Consider the following 21394-nt stretch of genomic DNA (forward strand, 5'->3'; position numbering starts at 1 on the left):
ATATGATATCTTCATTTATTTTTAAAATTTTGAACAAATTATTATTAATAATATTTATTATCTTAAATATATAATTTGAAGCAATAACTTTTTTTACGACCAATATACACTATATATTTTTCTTTTTAAAAAATTTAATATAATTTGATATTATAATAAATAAAATCCACCTCCGATAACATTAATTGTATATTTATATATTTTATAAAATATTAAAGTTGAAAATTCCTTATAAATCTTTCTACTAAACAAACATGGCTATCTGAGCTCGAATATCTACGTTCCCACAAAATAAACGATCCAAATATTTCCACTAAAACAAAAACTAAAATAGTTGAAAAAAACTTGCTTCTCTCATCACAAATAAAAATACCTTAAAATCAACATCTTAAAATAAAATAATTACCAAATTGGAAATAATCTATGGTTTTTCAATATAATGAATTTTATTAGAATGGATATAAATTTAAATATGGATAAAATCAAATGGGTTAAAATCTTAAAACCTGCTGCGCTCCCTCCGGCCGCCACGTCGGCGAAAAAAGGTAGTACGGGATCTCCATGCTACCTTCTTCAAAAAGGAAAAAAAAAAAAGAAAAAGAAAAAAATTTTTCCTTTTTCAGTTTGGAATTCGCGCTTCGACGTCAAGCAATTCCAAATTTTCTTTGGAGCCAAAAAATAAAATTTACACATCACCCGCCTGTTTTATGTTTCCGATTTCATTATTATTATTTTAATTTAATTATTTACTATAATATAATAATATAATTATAAAAAAAAAAGCCAATTTGTTCCTTGCGGTTTCGTTTAGGCTTAGACGGATCGATCCCCGGCTCTGACACAGCTCCAGCATTGTTCTTTCGTTTCTCTGTGATTTCGTCGGAGGCGAAAACAAGCATTGGATTTTTCTCTCGCCGGCGTCTCTTTCCGCGTCTCGTGGAATTTGTTTTCCGATATCAGGATTTTTGTTCTTGCGTTGCGATTTCTGTTTCCGGTGTTGTCTGATAGTTTCGCGGACGGGGAGTTTCTGGAATGAATTGAATTCTCCGAGTTTTTGTTTTTGTTTGTTTTTTGATTCGTTGGTTGAAATTAGGGTTTATACGTTGTTTTGGGTCGTGTTGTGCGGTGGGTATTTGTGTGGCGTCGGTGGGTATGAAGCGGAGTTGAATGGTGGGTGGAGGAATTCTTCGACATTGGCCGGCGTTCGTTTCTTTTTCGTGGGAGGAGATAATTAGGGCTTCGCATTGTTTTTCGCTGGGAAATTGGGTTCTAATATTCGCACCAAGATGATCATCAAACGTACTATGAAATTCGAAACGCCGAATCTCAAACGTTGCAAGCTTGAGGAGCCTGATTCTGCGGATTACATGTATTCGGTGAATTCTAAGAAACGGCGGACGGATGGGTATTATTCGTATGCCCTCCAGCGCGAGGTTGAGGATTTTAGTAGTGGTTCGGGTTCTTGGTACAGCGATGGATTCTATTGGGCGGAAGAATTCGAGCGAAATTCGAAGAAACTGAATGGGCAGCGAGTAACGAACCGCAGCGTGGACAAATTACGACCCCCGCTGTTGAAGTCATCGCGAGGCAGAATTCAGATGCTGCCTTCCAGGTTCAGTGACTCGGTTCTTCATGTGTGGAAGAACGAAGAATCGAAGGTCGATTCTATGGATTCCAGCAATGAAGAAAACTACGACGAAGAAGAAGAAGAAGAAGAAGACGGTGTCGTAGCAGAACCCAGGAAGGGAACTAAGGGATTTGCATCATCGAAGCAACAGCGATGGAAAGATAATTACAGGTTGAAGAATTCGGAGTGTGACTCATCGTGTAAAAGCGAGGAGGAGAAAGAAGATGCTTTTATGGGGTTCTCTAATTTGAACGGTACAAGGTATTTCAGCTCAAAAACTGTTCTGCCATTGGTAGACGTAGAGGAGGAGAAACCCACAAGGCTAACTTATATGGGTGCGAAGGCAAACTCAAATACTGAAAGGAGAAGGGACATTTACAAGCCAGAGGAATTTGCTTTGGGAGATTTAGTTTGGGCCAAGTGTGGGAAAAAGTACCCAGCTTGGCCAGCGGTTGTTATCGATCCCTTCTTGCAGGCTCCCGAATCTGTTCTAAAATCTTGCGTCGCGGGTGCTATATGTGTTATGTTTTTCGGATACTCAAAAAATGGAACGCAGAGGGTAATTTTTATTTATTTTTCCTGCTCATACTATATTGGTAATAGTAATTTAACTTGTCGAGTTTGTTAATTATTTAATGTATTGTAACTCTCACAGGACTATGCATGGGTGAAACAAGGGATGATATACCCCTTTGCGGAGTTCTTGGATAGGTGTGTAGCTTACTATTTCCGTCAATTGTGTGTGTTTTTTAAAACATTAAATACCATGGTAAAAAATGTTCCTGTTCAATAGATTCAAGGGGCAGAAACAGTTGCACAAGAGCAAACCAAGTGATTTCCAGATGGCTATCGAGGAGGCCTTATTAGCAGAAGATGGTTATGTGGATGCTAGCGTGGGCAGTATGTTAATGGCTCTTCGAGAAGCAGATGTCAGTGGGATGCCTGACGCTTCGACTTCAAACCAGGATCTGGACTACTATTCCGACAAGGTAACATTTTTGAGAATTTATTTCATACTTTTCGGTTTGTTGTTTACTGAAGTATTGTAATTAGGAGCTCTTTATTTGAGTCCTTCTGAAATGAATTTTAGTTACTGTTCTCTGACTGGGTGGGTCGGTTATTGGTGTACGAAGTAGGATAGTACGAAATTATATGATATAATAGCTTTGGTTATTGAATCTTTATAACCGGTCTTTGTTGGTTTTGTCATCTGGCCCAAATTTGCATGTTGATACTGTATTTCTGTTGGTATAAAAATATGTAATTTTATTATTTTGGTTAAATTATACATATAATGTATATATGTATACATATGTATACATATATATCAATGTATATATATACATATATATGTATATATTAGTCCTTAAACTTAAAAAAGGGCAGGGGAAAGTTAAGGAAAAATATCAATTTGTCCTAAAAAATATAATCAAATCTAATTTGACCCAGTGACCTGCGTATTCGTTTTTAATATGCCTATCTACCTTACCAAATTTAAGGAATAGACTGATATGTTTGCTACTAGACTGGTAAATGATAGGATTAAAGATAAACATATTAAGTTTTGGGATGTAATTCGAACTTTTTAAAGTTTACCTGCACAAAATATGTAATTTATGTGTTAATTTTTATGCATTGGATCCTTGCTTTATGATGTCAAGTTCGCTTCGTAATTTGTTTGATGGTTTTTCTTTCCTATAAAAAGGTTGGTTTTGAGTTTCTGCCAGGTCACATCTTCTGTTTTGAGTTTATAACGTTTATCAATATCACTGACAATGGCCTACGAGGCTTGGATTAAGATAATACTGATGATTCGCATTGTTAATGCTTAGATGCTTTTTTTTTTTCTTTTTTTCTTTTTACTTAGTTTTGTTGAGATCGCCCAACATTTTTGCTCTGTGCAATTATTTTATTTTTAAATTTAAAATAACCAAGAATAAAGATATTAAAGTTAATCGACATGTTATCAATGAAAAGTTTGTTTCTTGTTAAAAAATATCATGTAATTGACAGGGGTGAGTAGAAATTTCCATAGTATCACAAAAAAATTGACAAGATATAAAAAAATCAATAAAATATCACTAATATGGACATAATAGTAATTTTTAACTTATTCAAAAAGACCAAAATGCTTACTTGTAATTAAATATTTGTTATGAATGCCAGCCTGAGCATAGCTCAATTTATTTAGGTATATCTATCTTCGACCAAAATATCGTGAGTTCAAATCCCCACCCCCACTTGTTATACTAAAATATATATATATATATTACGGATTTTTTATGTTTTTAAGTTTTTCAGAAATATCCATCTGACATCAATATTTTGTTGATGTTTACCTCAGTATTTTCATAAAATTGAGATCTCAATATTTCCATCAACATCGACATTTAAAACAAAAAACGTTGCAGAGGATGTTTAGACCAACACCAACTTATATGTATCTCAACTAATCCTCCAACATGTGATGTCAAAAAATTGTATATTTTAATAGGTGATCTATCAGGGTTTGAATCTTAACTTTGAACGCATCTGGGTTCACTGCTTGCCTCTTCAGCAGGCCAACTATTAACAACTATTAACAGAGCTTTGATCCAATCTAGAGTCAGAGCATGTGATAGGAACCTTTCTATGTTAGTACTTCATGACTAGAAATCTAGGACTTACAAATGATTAATCATTCATTTCAAACACTTCGTTACCAGAAACCCAGTCATGTCATGTGATCTTATGGAATAATCTTTCAGGTGTTTATTGCTGTGGTGAGGGCATAAAGATCTTTATAGTCTATAATTTGATCCGTTTTAATTTTTAATTTTTTTTTTTTGGATAGGTGATCTGTTTTCAATTATTTTCTCTCTCATATTTTTAGGCTTTTCTGTTTGATGTGTTAGGAAGAAACATATCAGCCTTGATGTATATTCTTTCTTAACCCTGTCTTATTTTATTGTTTGCATGCTAATGCATCTTTGACACGTTCTTACACGCTGATGTTATAAACTCTGTTCACTCTTATCTGTTTGTTCTTGGTACATTATGGTGTAATTTGCTTGATTTTATCGAGAGTTCTTATCAGTTAATTATTTTACAGAAATTAGGCAATAAAGGTTCTAGACATTGTGATGGATGTGGCTTGATATCGGTTTGTAAGACACTTAAGAAAGTGAAGGGCCCAACTTCTGGCTCACAACTTCTATGCAAACATTGCTATAAGGTTTGTAAGATATGCTTATTCTCAAGAAATTGTGTTCTGCAGAAATAGTTCCTTGCCTATCTTGAAGAAATAATGAAATGCAGAAAATAGTTTCTTATCACAAATATTGTTATTCTGATAGTATTTACTATTGAAATTATCTATTAACTCTCATACTTACAGTTAAGAAAATCGAAGCAATATTGTGGCATATGCAAGAAAATCTGGCACCATTCTGATGGTGGAAATTGGGTAAGAATATTTTGTCGTTAGTTAGAATTCATCTGTTGCCTTTATACCTTTCATTCTTTATCTGATTTTATTTGAATGATTGTTGTTGGATTAGGTATGCTGTGATGGTTGTAATGTATGGGTGCATGCTGAGTGCGACAAAATTTCTGGCAAGCTATTTAAGGTATACTTTCTGCACCACGAATGGTGTTTCCCCCTCCTCCCTCTCTCACATACCGACGCATATATAAATATATATGTATATTTACCAAAGTTCAAGAATGTGTACTTGCTAATCTGGCCTCATTTGAAGGATTTGGCACACAGCGAATATTATTGCCCCGATTGCAAGGTCAAATTCAATCTTGAAACATTGCACGTTGAAAATAGTCAACCAAAAGCCAAGTGAGCACTACAGACTTGTTCTCCATTTATAATTTAGTTATTAAATATTTGTTTGCCTGCAAAAACATCGACATATTGATACTTTGGTTAAGGGAGGGGTGTGGAATTCCACTTTACTAATTCTGCAACAAAGCTTTTATACATGATGCCACTAGCAAGGAATAGGAATCTATTTTCCAGTTTTAAATTTTTTGTATTTGATGGTGAGTTATGTGACGCCATATTTAAACCAGTTCCACGGACAAAGGTGCGGTGGCTTCTATTCCAGATAAGATAATAGTGGTGTGCAACGGCATGGAAGGAGCTTACATTCCTGATTTACATTTGTAAGTCATGTGAATATCACGTTAAATAATATTTTGTTTTCTTCCTCCCAGTTCCACAAAAGATTTATTGTAGCACCTTATTTTAGTGATTTGGAAATTGTTTAAGATGATGAAATTGTGACCCCCAGTCCTATGTCTTTTAGAGTTGTCTGTAAATGCGGTTCTTGTGGGCCAAGAAAACAAAGACTTAGTGAATGGGAAAAGCACACTGGTTGCAGAGCAAAGAAATGGAAGTATAGTGTTAAAGTGAAGGCTACAATGTTACCTCTGGAACAATGGGTTCGTAATAACATCTCAGCCTTTCCTTTCTTTTTCAGACTTTAGTCACTGTGCTGTAATTGCATGCTCCCTTATCATTTCTTACTAACATCAATGAAATTTCAGATTCAAGAGTTCAACACGAATGGTATGGATTCCTTGAAGTCTTTAAAGTTGGATAACCAGCAGCTAAGCACATTCTTAAGTGGTACATATTTTCTCTCCAAATATTTGACTCATTGAGTCTTTTCTTTGTTTATCTTGGGAAGATTGCAGTATATGCCTGTGTCAGTCTCTTCTCACAGAGCACTTTCATTGATAAATTACAATTATTGAGGCTACATTTTTAAATATGTTATTATCTTTGCTGTAACAGAGAATTACGAGCCTGTTTATGCAAAATGGACGACAGAAAAGTGTGCTATTTGTAGATGGGTTGAAGATTGGGAAGAAAACAAAATTATCATCTGTAACAGGTACGATCTATCTAATTTTGTATTAACATGTATGATTAAAATTAAAGCAAACTTCGCAGTTTTTCTTGAGATAATGAACAAAATTAAGTTCTTACCACAACAGGTTCTTGAGAAGTAATATTTAAAATGACCTTATTTAGTAGTTTAGCTTTCATGATTTCTGATAGTTCAACATATTTTGATATTTATAGTCAAGGTTAAACTTTCAAGTTATGTTTAACAGATCTTAAAAAATAGTCTAATAGGTCCATGAACTTTCAATTTTTGTGTATATGAGGTCTCTACATTTTAAAAGTGTCTAATAGTTCCTTAAAACTTTTTCAAATTTGTTTCTAATAGGTCCTTGAATTATTAGATATTTTTTAAAATTTAGGGACCTATTAAATACAAAATTAAATGGTCAAAATTTTATTAGACATAAAATTCAATCTTGTGGCTTATAAGTCCATGAATAAAATAACGTTGAATAGATCATGGACCTATTAGACACAAAATAGAAAATTCAAGGACCTATTAGAAACAAAATTAGAAGTTAGAGATTTATTAAACACAAAACTAAAAGTCTAGAACCTATTAGACACTTTTCAAAATTTAAGGGCCTAGTAGACACAATTCTAAAAATTTAGGGACTAAACATGTAATTTAACCACTTTTGCTTGGGCCCAAATCATTTAAATGTAATTCTATGTGTACAAGAGATCTGTTACACCCTTTTCTCTTCCTCTTTCTTTTATAGGTGCCAAGTTGCTGTCCACCAAGAATGCTATGGGGCGAAAGATATTCAAGATTTTACATCATGGGTTTGTAGGGCTTGTGAAACACCAGATGCCAACAGAGAGTGTTGCCTATGTCCTGTGAAGGGTGTGTATTGCATTTCATTTCTGGAATGCCCGTGTTTTTCAATTTTGGTGAATAATCATTTTTATAACTAAAATTTATCGTAATGAAGGTCATACTTTACGTTTAATAAGAGTATTTTTAGAAAATATTCTACCCATATGTCTTCTTGCTTTTCAATTACTTTAAGCAACAATGTCTCTACATAACCCTCTTTGGCCCTACTTCCTCATTTTGTCCAGCTTTTCTATTTGCATTTATACTTCTCTCTCTAGAGTCCCCTTGCTAGTTTCCTCTCACGCACACAAATGCCTGTATTCATTCCCCACTCCTGGTTTTTTTTTTTTTCCCACTCTAGGTCACTGGCATTTAGTATATCAACTTTTAATGCTTTGACATTCTATGATTTATACTTATTACAAATTCTTGTATGTTATTATTTTTTCTTTTATTCAAGTGTGCTTTGTGGCTTGCATAATGCCATTTGTCCATCTCTCTCATTTTGGTGAGCAAGTGACTAAGAGTAAAGCACGGACACGATATGACACAGACATGGTGACACATAATTTTTTAGAAATCTAGGACACAGGCACGACAAAGACACATCGACTAAAATGATTCTTTTAGGTATATCATATATATCATTTTATACGAGAAGGAAACTCAAAATTAATAAGTTTATATATTTTTATGCTTTTTGGTGTTTTTATTCTCAAATTATATTATGTCCTATCTATTTATGTTTATTTTTTAGGTCTATTTTTTATGATTAACAAGTGTTCAATACTTGTCCGACAAGTGTTTGATCCATATTCATTTTGTACAACTAGTATATGACATACATTTATTGAGCTAACAAGTATTTGATACCGTGTCCAATAAGTGTTGGAGTATTGGACTGACTGACCCATGTCTGTGTCAGACACATTACCTATTCTAAAATGTCTGGCGCTTCTTAGTTTTGGAGTATGCATTGTTGCCTATTGCGGTATTGCCCCAGTGCTGTCTTGCAATATGAATAAGGAACTATGTAAAATTTAATTTCTGTATATTGCTTCAGGAGGTGCTTTAAAGCCTACTGAGGTTGATGGACACTGGGTTCATGTCATGTGTGCTTGGTTTCGTCCTGAAGTTGTTTTCTTGAATCATGAGAAAATGGAACCTGCTGTTGGCATCTTTAGAATTCCGTCTAATTCTTTTTTGAAGGTAATGTTGTCATTTTATTTATATATATATTTTAAAATGTTCTTCGGTCAAAAATTTTGCTAATTATATGCTCATTTTTCAATTCATTATAATAGTTTAAAAGTTCTAGTTCTTTTATGTTTACAATCTTTTCAGGACTAGAACATTAAATTCATAACCAAAATGATGGTGTGACAATGAAATGCATTTTCTTCACCCAATATAGAATTACCTGATTGGCTGATTATTCATTTAATGAGTTAGGAAATGTTCATGAAAATTTATTCACTTCATATAACCAGATGCATAATAACTTATACAACTTGAAATTTGCAGAAAATGGACCTATTAAAATTACTATTATGCTAACAATTTGTTCGCCACCTTATTAAATATAATTTTTTTAAATTTTTTTGACCATCATTCTTTTAGATTAAAAAACTTAATATATACATAATAAAATTGAAAGTTTTAAAAGGTTTGAGATAAAATTGAGAAATGACAAAATAATATCTTTACCCTTTTATTTTCTTATTACCTCTGGGATTCATAATATTGATTTTCTACCATGCAAAGAGATGTTCGTTGTCCACAAATTTTTTCTTTTTATGGATAACAGAGATGTGTAATCTGCAAGCAAAGTCATGGTTCCTGCACTCAGTGCTGCAAGTGTGCAACTTATTTTCATACAACGTGTGCTTCGAGAGCAGGATACTACATGGAGGTAAGTGTTTATGGTTGATAGTTGGTAATCACTATTCTACAGAATATTTCAATTTACTTGCCCATGCTTCCGTTTTAGAAAAAAATTTGACGTCTGTTTCTGGGTTGTGAAATTGTTTCAAGGTGCAACATGCTGACAACCTTAACTCGTTATATTCTCTCTTTCAGTTGCAGTGCTCAGAGGAGAGAGGGAAACAAATTACTAGAAAACTGATATATTGTGCTATCCATAGGTCAGGGCTTTATTGCAATTTATTACTTTTTTTTCTCTCTGGTTCAACATGGATTCTGAGGCACAAAATACTTTTTCGTCATGTAGGACACCAAACCCTGATGCTGCTCTAGTGGTGCGTAGTCCTTCTGGGGTTTTTGCAGGCAGAAATTTGCTTCAAAAGCAGAAGGGATGTTACAGGGGATCAAGGCTAGTTACATCAAAGATAGAAGAACAGTCAAAGTCTTCAGCCTCTGAAACTAATGATTTCGAACCGTATTCTGCAGCAAGATGTCGTGTCTATGTTAGATCAACTGAGAAGGTTTCCCACGTTTGATCATTTTTAAAAATTATTTAGTAACCGCTATCTTGTGGTTTCGTTGCCTCACCATTATCTGTATTTTTCAAGAGGGTTGAAGGGCAACCAATATTCCATCGAATTATGGGGCCGAGCCATCATCCATTAGACGAGATCATTAGCTTGAGTGCACCCAGAGTAATATTCTTCTCCTCGATTGTTTAATCTCACACTTTTTGCTCATTTTCATGTGATAAACAAAAGTTAATTGTTTTCTCTTACAGGAAGGAGAAGACCCCAAAATGTTTTCTTCATTCAAGGAACGACTTCAATACTTACAGGTAAATGCTACCTCCCGTGCAATATCCCTTCTTTTTGTATCTTTCATATTTTAATGAAATCTTGTTGCTACTGTTTGACTAATTTCCCTACATGATTTCAGAGAACTGAAAAGTACCGGGTTTGTTTCGGTAAATCTGGAATTCATGGATGGGGCCTCTTTGCTCGTAGGAATGTGCAGGAGGGAGAAATGGTAAGGATGTAGCTGATTTCTCCTGGTTCCATTTAAGTCTGTACATTTCTGTGATTAGAAAGTTTGTGCAATCAGTTTCAGTGACCTTTTTTTTTAATATTACAGTGGTAATATTCAATGCTGTACTTTTGTGTTTTTTTCTTCACGCCTCACGGTTCCTTAATGTTTTGAACTGATTTCATTTTCATCAAAGACAACCATTGAGTTGAGGCAGTCTTCCAAGATAAAGTTTTAGTTTAAGTTTTCTATCTAATCAAACATGCATATCTACTTTTCTAGGTTGTTGAGTACCGTGGTGAGCAGGTGCGGCGCAGCGTAGCGGATTTGAGGGAGGCTCGGTACCAACTAGAAGGAAAAGATTGCTATGTAAGTTACTTGTCTACACCATTTTTATTTATGCATGAGGCGCTGTATTTTTATTTTGGTTTATCCACTTTGTCTTTGCAAATTACTTGGACGAAAAAAAATATTATAAGTTTGATATCACTTTTAAAACTTAAAAGGGTGAAAACTGCTTTTAGCGTACTACATTTTGTTCCTCTTTCGATTACTGGAGTGTTGTAATATGCAAGTATTTTAATCGGCAAAGTAATTTATTTTGATTATGTTTTTGCAGCTTTTCAAGATCAGCGAGGAAGTAGTCATTGATGCCACGGATAAAGGAAATATAGCACGCTTGATAAACCATTCGGTAAGCAATATGCTCTAAATTGTGGGATTATTGATTTGTACATTAGACTCACCCTATCCTTTTATTCACAACATGGCCTCGAAGTTGTTTATCAAGTAAAAAATGTAATTGTAGAAAATAAAACACCTGTGATTGAAATATTTTCTATTTCTCCCCAATTTCATGGCCAGAACCGAGCCGCTCTGATACGAGATTGATAGAACCTGAACAACTAGAAATGTATTGAAATATAAAAAATAGAACAATACAATGACTGACCCTCTCCTCTCTTGAGTATTCTTATTCAAGCCTAGACCACACTAAACAATTGCCTACCTTCCTCCTGTCCTCTTCACTCTATTTAACTTTTCTAGCCAATTACTAATATACCCTTGATACTCTAACCATATCACCAATTCTATATTAAAAGTAATCCTATAAGTGCCTGCTTGGAAAAACACTGGGATGCCTGGACTTACCTCCAACTTAATAATTTGATTTAAAACCCATGCTAGCCGAGGTAAGTGAAGCCTATTAATGGGTGCCGGGGCACGAGGATAATGCAATGAGTGGGTCCTCCCTTATGCGTGCCCAACCATAGCTTGAAAGAATACAATACCGTCGAAATCGTAATCATTCAATTCCACCCTACCCAACTGAAAAAGTGCAGGCTAGCTTAAGAGTTAAGTAGCTAACACCAATCCGTCGTTTGTTGGAAGAATAAGGCCATAATCTTCCAGTTAAATAGGATTTGCTCTACTTAATGGATAAGGGAATTATCTCATCTAAAATTGAAGTGGTTGTTGTGTCGTGTGTGTGTGTGGTGCAGTGCATGCCGAACTGCTATGCAAGGATAATGAGCGTTGGTGACAATGAAAGCCGAATAGTTCTCATTGCCAAGACCAACGTAGCTGCTGGAGAAGAACTAACGTAAGGAACCACTTTCTTCAACCCTTTTTATTATTATTAATTTTAAAATTCAACTTAGGGGCTCTCATTTTTTTGCTCATTAATCCCTCCTTGTAACAAACAATCAAACAGGTACGATTACTTGTTCGATCCGGACGAGCCCGACGAACTCAAAGTCCCTTGCCATTGTAAAGCACCCAATTGCAGGAAATTCATGAACTAACTCGACTCGACTCAACTTGACTCCAACTCAAACTCCCAACTCTAATTCTTTTGCTACGTCTCCTCCTCTGCAACCTCTACTGGAGAGCGGGAGCGAGAGCCGAGCAGCTATAATTTTTTTTCTCCCTTGAAAAGAAAAGGAAAGAAATTTAGAGGCAGTTGTTTCGGTATATTCATTCCCCTATCCTTCATTTGTATAGCAATTAGTATAGTTGTAGGTGGAATAAAAGTGTAAAAATGCAATCCACGGCTCTTGGATATTACGCAAATGCCAAGGCTTTTGAGGCAAATTTTTATTCTTTCTTTTTTTTTTCTTCCTTAAATAATGTTTATTATCCAATTTTCAGTTTTGCTTTTAGTTGAGAGTGAAATGAAAAGTTCTTGTAATATCATTGTTCTATTTTATTTATTTTATTTTATGAGTTTTACGTGTCAGGACTAGGGATTGAACCTTTTAACTTTAGGGAATTGAATGTATTATGATTTTATATCTAGAATTATACTCGAATTGGTAGAATATCATCATAGTTGGCATGATACCACTGTGCTTCAAACTTTCAACTACAAGTTGGCTTGTTCAAATTTGCTGAAAGCTTGAAGAATTTGTTCAAAAAAATTGGAAAAAGAATATATTTTTTTATTATAGTTTCAATTTTATCAATTTTAATTATAAGTTTGGGTAAGCTAAATTTGGTTAAAAATTATTTACGAATCAATTAATGAGTTATATAAAGTTTTAAGTAATAAAATAATCTAAATCAGGCTATAGAAATTTGAAACTGTCTAAATTCAGTTTTGAAAATATTTTAATGAAGTCATGTGGGTTAAAACCTAAGAAGAGTAGATTGAGCAATAAAATGTTAAAACACCAAGATTAAACAATATAATATTTATGAATAACTTAAAAACTTTTTATACAACCAAGGGAAGGGAACTGATATTGTTAAAACACTAAGATTCAACAATAAGATATTTATGTACCATTTAAAAATATTTGATACAAACAAAATTTATAGGATACAACCAAAAAGAATATCATATAATTTTAAATAAGAAGTGTCGGTTTATTATTATTTTTTTCTTTTAAAGGTAGTAAAGATGTCATAACCATTGGTTTGTACTAATCAAAAACTATTTTTGGTTAAATCGAAAGTTGTGATTTTTTTTTTTTAAAAAATAACTTATAACATGACTATTGGTTAAATAAGAAGCTATTGTTTATATAATTTTTCTTTTAAAGGAAGTAGAGATGTCATGACTATTGGTTTATTCGGCTGAATTTTATTTTATTTTTTAATCGAAAGTTGTGATATCTTTAAAAATACATATTAAATTTATGTGTGGTGTAATACCTCTAAAAAAAGGAAAGTAAATATTATTAGTTGGAATGAGTTCACTAACTAGTATTATGATATTATAATTAAATAGTCGGCTTACATTTTATCAACTAAAGTTAATTTGATAAATATTCAATTATTATATTTATTGTATTTAATTTCACAATTTATTAATTTAATTTTAATATAATTTCATTCATTCGAATTATGCATTTTTATTTTGGCAATGACATTATTTATTTATCATGATCGGTCCTTTCCTTTTATCATTTTTGCCTCATTTTTTTCCTGGCTACATTCAATAAATTTGTTGAATTTTGTAAAAATGGAGTAAAATAGACATTTTGAAAGTAAAAAACCAATGGAGGGAAACTAAATGTATAAAAATCAAAATTGACTGAGAACCAAAATTAATGTTTTTAATAATACCAAACTAAAATTGAAATTAACTAAAATAAAATTTGAAAACAAAAAAATTTGTTTTCATCTCTCCCTATGTGCTAATACTCTTTTCGAAATAGTAATTATGTTGAATGGAAAAAAAAAAAAATATATATATATATATATATATATAATTTTATCCAATTGAAATTAACTAACTTTTTAATTTTTTGCCATAGGTTGGTCACAAATAAAATGAGTCATCTGTCCAGTAAATATGGCATATAATCATTTAATTAGCAATGTTAGGCAGAAACATGACATATTAGTTAGTGATGTTGAACAAGTACCAAAATAAAAATTTTAAACAAGTACATAAATAAAAGAATTAAAAGTTTTAAAGTTTAAGGATGAGTATAATACAACCTTTTAAGTACTGACACAGGGAAAAAAAAAACTATTGTCTGCACAAATTTATCTATTCAAATATTGTGGCTTATTCATTTCGCTAGACGAGTGACCTGCAAAATAAAGCTGAACACTCCATTTCTAAAGTTAGTCGCAGTCGTAAACGATAAATAATATATTTTAGAAAGAATTTGAACATATCTGGGTAACGGATTACAGACCCTCTTAGCAGAAATCAACGTTGAATCAGTAGATAAGGAAGATCGAGATTCTCTCCCTCAAAAAAATTTAGCCAGACAAGAGATGATTGCTGACCAGACTCAGTCAAACCTGTGTCCTATGCTCGTTGATGGCGGTAATGATAAGGCGCATGTGGCTTAGTTCGTTCCTGGCCATCGATCTAACGCCATCAAATCAGCATATCTCTTGACTGTCAATATGTGTTCGTATGTTTCCCCCAACAACTATAACCTTTTAAAATTTAGGAAAAATAACTAAAAAAATTTAGGCTAGATTTGTAAAATATTTTAATATTGCGTCATTACTTCTAAATAACTTTCATATTTAGTGGCTCGATTCGAAAATTAAACATTAATAAAAGATTTTTTTAAAAAAAATCCCTAATGATTACAGATAAAATAAAAAAGGAGCATAAATATTAAAGATAGTATCACATATTTACCCTTTTGGCCATACATTAAATTTGTCATAATATTAATATTAGTATTACTTTTATTTATTTGTCCCGTTAATTAAGTTTAAAAAATTCGAACGTTTCCCGCGCATATAAATAGCCAAGTTTGAGAGCGAGAGGAGCTTGTTTAAAAAAGTAGGAGGAGGAGAGGAGAGGAGAGCAGAAAAGTGAGGGCGTCCATGGGGAAGAAATTGAGCATTGCCTCAGCGCGCGATCGAGTGGTTACGAGATCTCAATCCAGTGCCATGGAGCGGGAGAGATTGTCTAAGCGATCGCCGATTGCTGCTGCGGAGCCGGAGGGAGTAATGGCGAAGCGAATCCGAAGAGATGTTAAGCATCCGATCATTCATCCTTGCAGCTCTCCTCGTTCCGCCTTTCTCACTGCATCTTCCTCTTCCTGCTGGTTCTTCCTCTCTCTCTGTTGCTCTCCATTTTCATCATCGTTGTTAGTAGGTAATCTTAATTTCAGTTTCGCGCCTAAAAACATGCTTACCTGTACTGTAGACCTGAATGCGTTTGTGTTTTCTACCGTTTTGCGACGGTGAGGAAATTCGAATGTGATTTGCTTTGAAGTGATTATAATTACGCATAGTTCGAAAATTGAGATATGAAGTTATTTCCTCGACTTTGAGGCTCTCTGAGCTTGATTGTATGTTCGAATTTGTATAGTACTGCAAAGGATTTTGAAGTAGAAGGAAATGAATAATTCGTGTTGTGTCTGTGAGATTAGCTCAAAGTGAATGTTTGAAGAATCTATCGCAGCTAAAACTTGTTCGTTCTGATAACATTTCCTGAATCTCTTAGAATTTGATCATAAGTCCTAACAGTTCGTAATGTAAATAGTACTGCCAATTCTTCAGTATAGTTTCCAAGTGTTTATTGGACATGTAAAAGGAGCGAAACTAGTTCAGTGTTTAAATTTAAATTTCTTATTTATCACATTCAGTATTCCGAGTCTTCTCTATATGTATCAGTCCTACTTCTAAGATTTCGATAATGTGATTGTTCATATTTTACAGTTTAAAGCTACTTGCTACAGTTTAAACCTTCAATTTTGACTCATTTCTTATGTTGGGAATCGAAAGCTACTTTGTTTATTAAGCCATTAGTCTTAAATTTGGTTGATCGGGATTGAGATTGATGGATCATAGAATAGAAATAATACTTTGTTTCAAAGCTGAGAATATGTAATTTAACCTTATTTTCGTGACGAATGAACATGGAAGGTATGACGCGGACGTGTGGACAGAGGTGGCGAAGTTTCTTGACGGAAGATCTCTGATGATGCTTGCGGCGACTAGTCGGTGGTTTTACCGTTTAGTTATGGAAGACAGCATATGGAAGTATGTCTGCCTGCGTGATCTTCAGGTCTCTGCTCCTCAAATCACGGCCTTCAAATGGATTAAACTCTATGTTTCCGCCTTCGGTAAGGATCGGGTTCCGAGTCCTCCGAGTTGTGTTCTGCCTCTTTTGAATAAGTTATGCGTTTGCCTAACCATTCAATCAACCATGTTCCAGACGGAAGCCACTCTTACATTTTCCGGCAGCAGGAGAAGCATCTTGGTGAGTGATTGGGATGCAAAAACTTATTATCAGAAGAGATTGTTGTTCTGACTAAGTATTTAACTGTGTCTAATCTTATTATCACATCTTACCAAATAACTTGATATTCAAAGTTCATTGAATCTTAAGTTATTTTAGAGGGTGTAGGCATTATGAGATCCATCATTTTGAGGTTAAAGCTTTCATACTGCTCCTTTGGAATCCTCCTATAAAGTAGATATTTCATAATCCCAATATATTAAATGCACTGTAGTCTGATTCTTTACCATATTGTTATATTTTTTGAGGAAACCAGATTGGATGCGAATTGGGGCATTTTCCATGGATTCTTCAGTAGCACTCCTGTCAGAAAGGCTAGGCTCCCAAGTGAAAATCCCAAAACAGGATTCAAAGGATAACATGTTGGAGTCCGGTTGTTGTGTCTTGCACAATGTTAAAACTGGGATCTGGATAGCTGGTAGTTTTAAGCTTCCTAGAAGTTTGTCATTTTCTTTCATTGTTCTCGTAATTTGGCAATCTTATAATCCTATGTCTATAAGTAAACTTACATTATCTTTGGACTAATGTGGCAGATCTACAACTTGTTCGTTGTCCCGTCTGCGACCTGAATACATGTGATGGTAAGCCCCTCGAGCAAACATTTTGGATGCCACTAAAATGTAGAATTTCACTTGTTGCAAGAGTTTAGTACTTTCGGAGTAAATTGATATACCATACTATGTATAAAAGAACTTCACAGCTAGGCTTATTCACTTCCAAATTTTACTGAAAATTAAACCCAATACTATTTTGAAATACGGATGGTAATGATCACATACCCCAATCATCCGTTAATCAGCACTAGTTCATAGTCAACCACCCAAACATGAATTAGACCAAACAATTTACTTGAATAATCACTGCAGGAAGAATATTTGATGTACAACTTGTTGGCTCTTGCTGATACTGCTAATATTATTATTATGTAGGAACAATGCAGACGTTGGATGCGAGGCACATAGAGTTGTTCCTAAATGAAGGTTACCAAGATGGGAGTTGGGATTATCAGATTGTAGGTTCCCATGATATCAGGAAGCCTACAGAAGCAGCTTCAGGGGCCATTTTTGATGTCAAGCACCTGGAAGACTCTTCAACCTCTGGTATAGCAACTGTCCAGGAAAAGTATTTTTAATACACTAACAATGAAGTTCTTGATCTTGAGCTTTTGAGTTACATATTATTAAATCCGTGCAAACTCAGTTATGTTTTTAGATCTTGAAGGTTGTTGTAACTCACAAAATTAAACCATATGCGACCAAAAAATATCGAGTTGTGGAGATTGAATTATGAACTTATAAATGCATGAATTGGCAGGAATACTGGATATGCAAACATGGAGTGGAAAGCGTACAGATTGGCAACCAAAGGCTATGATCACTCTCCATGCCGTTGCTGTAAACACCTATTTACAAGACAATGAAGGTAAATGGCCTTCCACTCTTAATATGATATTCGAAAGGGTGAAAAGTGGTGTTTATGAATGTAGTGAAGTTGGGTGGGAAGTAGTTTTGTCAGAAGTGCTTTTACCTGTAAAAACAATTGTAAAGATATGTTAATCTTGTTTGAGGGATGCAGGAGTTCATGTGAAATACCAGGCCATGAGAGGAGGAGCAAATGGAGAAGTGGTTTCTATCAGAATCTCTCAGCAGCTTCTGTAATTCAATTCATATTCTTCAAAATGCCTTTTTCTTCTTATTATATTTTTCATTCTTTGTATGAACTTACCCCTCAAACACTCACTATTCTTTCCCCCAAAAATTACCAGACCACACAAAAGCACCAACTTCTAAAAATCGTTTTACAGTGTAACTCTTCATTATTAACAAGTTATCTTTTAAAAACAATTTTATATTTTTTTTTTAAATAACCTTTTGATGTTGTTTTATTTTGTTTTTCAAAGTTTGAGTGGTTTCCACTTTCAGAATAGGATGGAACAAAATAACATTTTAGTGTGTTCCCGCGGCAATAAGAGTTTGAATTAAGATGTGTTATATTTTTTATTTTTTTATTGCAATTATATGTTTAAACTAATTAAGTAGAGAAATAAAAATAAAAAATAAGAGTTTTTTTTTTAAATTTTTTTTACTGTTTACGAAAGGAAACTGGTCTGAAGTTTAAATCATTTTATGCCTAATTGATTATAGTATATATCTTCGAATTTCCACTCTCTTTTAAATTTTTATATTTTAAAGTATAATTTGATTAAGATGTGTTATATTTTTTTTAGGGGAGGGTAACAAACAATTGTTTTTAAAGTATAATTTGATTAAGATGTTTAAAAAAAAATTGATTAATATGTGTGATATTTTCAATCTTTTATGGCAATTATATTATTAAATTAATAGATAAGAGAAATAAAAATACAAAAATAAGAGATATTTTGAATCGTTTATCATAGAAAAGTCAACTTGAGTATAACACAACTAGTTTAGATATTTATTTCTAATCGAGAAATTGTGTAAAACTAGTTTAATTTAAATCTAAAATATAGTTTAGAAAAAAAAACAATTTTTTAACATATAAATTTTATTTAACAAGATCATTTTAAAAAAAAACGAAAGTGCTATGTACGTCTTTGTTTCTAAGTTCTGAGTTATTTGCACATAGAAATCTAGCGCCAGTGTGGTGTTCTGCATTCTAAGTAAGAACTCAAGTTGGAAGAACACAGGTACAAGCAAATCGGGTAGAAGAGCAGTAATCTCGAGGTTGAGAGTTGACTTGAGAGTGTGTGCCGAATTCTTACAAGGAGTAGCTTACATTTAATTAGAGTTTTCCTTTTCTTTATACATGGAGGGAGAGAGAGAAGGAGGAAAGGTAGCCAATTGGGGACATGAGGACCCTCTCTGACATTTCATGTCCTTTTCTTGCCATCACATAGTGGTGCAACAACACGTGAGGTATGCTCTTGACACCGTGCCAAACACTCGTTAGGTAAGTTTGTCGACACCTCTAACCGTATTGGAGCGTTAGTATGGTGCACGAAGCCTTCCCCTAGTATGTGCTCGACGTTGATCGGGTGCACTCTGCCCACCTGATTCATGGGTAGATGAAGATTGTTGTTTCCACAAGGTGGTTCCACGTGAAACTTCGAGGCTTTCCCTCAATAGTAACTATTCATATTATTAAATTTTAACATGTTATATTTATAAATTAATAGGTTAGTAAGTGAAAAAATAAAAAATACAAGAATAAAGAATAAAGAATACTTTTACCAACCGTTTTTCATCTTAGACTAAAAATTGTTTCAAAAGATGGGAAAAATTCACATCTTAAACTAAAAATTGTTTCAAAAGATGGGAAAAATTCACTCTTTACCTCTAAACTTGGGAATTTTTTTTTTTTTTTTTTTACTACAACATGTGGGGGTGGGGGATCGAACTCATAACCTCTTAGTTGAAAGTATATGTCAATTACCGTTGAACTATGCTCAATATAACTCTAAATTTAGGGAGTTGATCAAGTTTCGTGTTAAACTTTCATTCTCATCAAATTTAACTCTATACTTAAAGAAGTATACTTTCTATTTTCACTAAATTCAGTGACTAAGGATCAGTCTCTTCAAACTTAATTAATTTTAACAAAAATCAAGTTTCACACCAAATTTTCTTAAGGTAGTTAGTAGGTGGTCATCAAGGGAACTCATTCCCTCTTAATTAACCATAGTCCATTTGGACGAATGAACCACTGTGATGGTTATAGTATCATTTTTCTCTAAAGTCGAATTATTTTTTAATTCATTTAATGCACACGAGGAGTACACTTTCATTTTATTTGTTTTTCAAACGAAAGTTTATCAAAAGGTGAAATGTGCAGCACTTTTTGCTATTAAAAAAAAAGGAGAAAAAAAGAAAAGAAAAGAAGGTGCTACACTTTTCCTTTTTCTTTAAAAGTTGTTACACTTATTCAAGCTTGAGGTAAATATTATAATATTTATCAAAATTTAAGGTCAAATTTGGTAAATTTGAAAATTTAGCCAAGTTTAGGGATAAAAATTAACTTTTTCCTAAAACAACTAGTTTGCAAAATATTTTCTAAAAGAAAAATTTTAAAAGATAATAAAATTGTTCTTTTATTTAAAAAATATATTTCAAATATATTTGGATTCTTTTAACTTTCAATTAAATTAAATGACTACGCTATTATACATTGCTCGAAGTTGTGTACCTATGGTTAATTGCAAAATAAAGGTAAGAACCACAATAATGACTTATTATTTCTAAAAGTTTAGGGTTACAAATAGTCATTTTAAAATTTTAGGGATCAAAATAGGATAAACTTAAAAGTAGGATGAAAATGAAACTTTTAAAAGTTAAGAGTTTAAAATAGAATAATTTTGAAAGTTTAGGGAAACCTAAGAATATTTGATATTTTTTTCCTTTTGTTATATTCACTTTTCCTATATGTATGTACAATCACGTGGAAGAACAACACCATATAATATTCCACATGCGATCGGTTCTAGATCATTTGATTGTGTCAAGAAATTCCCATTCATAACGTACACATCGCACCGTCATTATAATGATTGATGGCCCTAACGCCCATTGATCGTGGCGTTCATATCCACATAACATTAGTTATTTTTCAACTTCGACTTGTCACATCAGTCCGTCATCTTTCCGTGAAATATTTAAGAAACCCGTTAGTGTAGGAACCATTAAACCTCTTTCTGAAAAACCAAGGGGGTAAAAAGTGCATGATTTTTAAATATAGGGAATAAATGAACCTATAAACGAAGATTCAATGACCAAAATGATATTTTTCATGCTTGTTTGAGTGATTTTATGTGTTTATTTTATTTTTATTTTTTATTTTTTGTTATACTTGTTTTCTCAACTTATGCATAAATTACTTTCCCTAATATAGGGT

General features: G+C 33.2%; 2 protein-coding genes across 2 annotated transcripts; both read left to right on the forward strand.

Moving 5' to 3' along the window:
• The first annotated feature begins 785 nt into the window (after positions 1–785).
• On the forward strand, positions 786–12522 carry SDG14 (SET domain protein 14). Its single transcript, XM_022300861.2, has 23 exons — positions 786–2186; positions 2283–2338; positions 2421–2616; positions 4719–4841; positions 5004–5072; positions 5167–5235; positions 5365–5456; positions 5690–5782; positions 5926–6061; positions 6167–6248; positions 6417–6516; positions 7253–7377; positions 8414–8559; positions 9158–9262; positions 9430–9494; positions 9581–9794; positions 9882–9968; positions 10055–10111; positions 10213–10302; positions 10582–10668; positions 10919–10993; positions 11802–11902; positions 12014–12522. Exons 1-23 carry the CDS (start codon positions 1287–1289, stop codon positions 12102–12104), a joined length of 3159 nt encoding a protein of 1052 aa, XP_022156553.1. The 5' UTR covers positions 786–1286; the 3' UTR covers positions 12105–12522.
• A 2551-nt stretch (positions 12523–15073) lies between these two features.
• LOC148210040 (putative F-box protein At3g61730) lies at positions 15074–18239 on the forward strand. Its single transcript, XM_088126553.1, has 8 exons — positions 15074–15326; positions 16150–16349; positions 16442–16486; positions 16782–16943; positions 17059–17106; positions 17455–17625; positions 17840–17947; positions 18101–18239. The coding sequence occupies exons 1-8, from the start codon at positions 15103–15105 to the stop codon at positions 18181–18183; spliced, it is 1041 nt and encodes a 346-aa protein (XP_087982679.1). The 5' UTR covers positions 15074–15102; the 3' UTR covers positions 18184–18239.
• Positions 18240–21394: the final 3155 nt, after the last annotated feature.

The sequence above is a fragment of the Momordica charantia genome (assembly GCF_013281855.1).
Source record: "Momordica charantia cultivar OHB3-1 chromosome 7 unlocalized genomic scaffold, Mcharantia_2.0 BLBB01000007.1, whole genome shotgun sequence".
NCBI classification, from domain to species: Eukaryota; Viridiplantae; Streptophyta; class Magnoliopsida; order Cucurbitales; family Cucurbitaceae; genus Momordica; species Momordica charantia.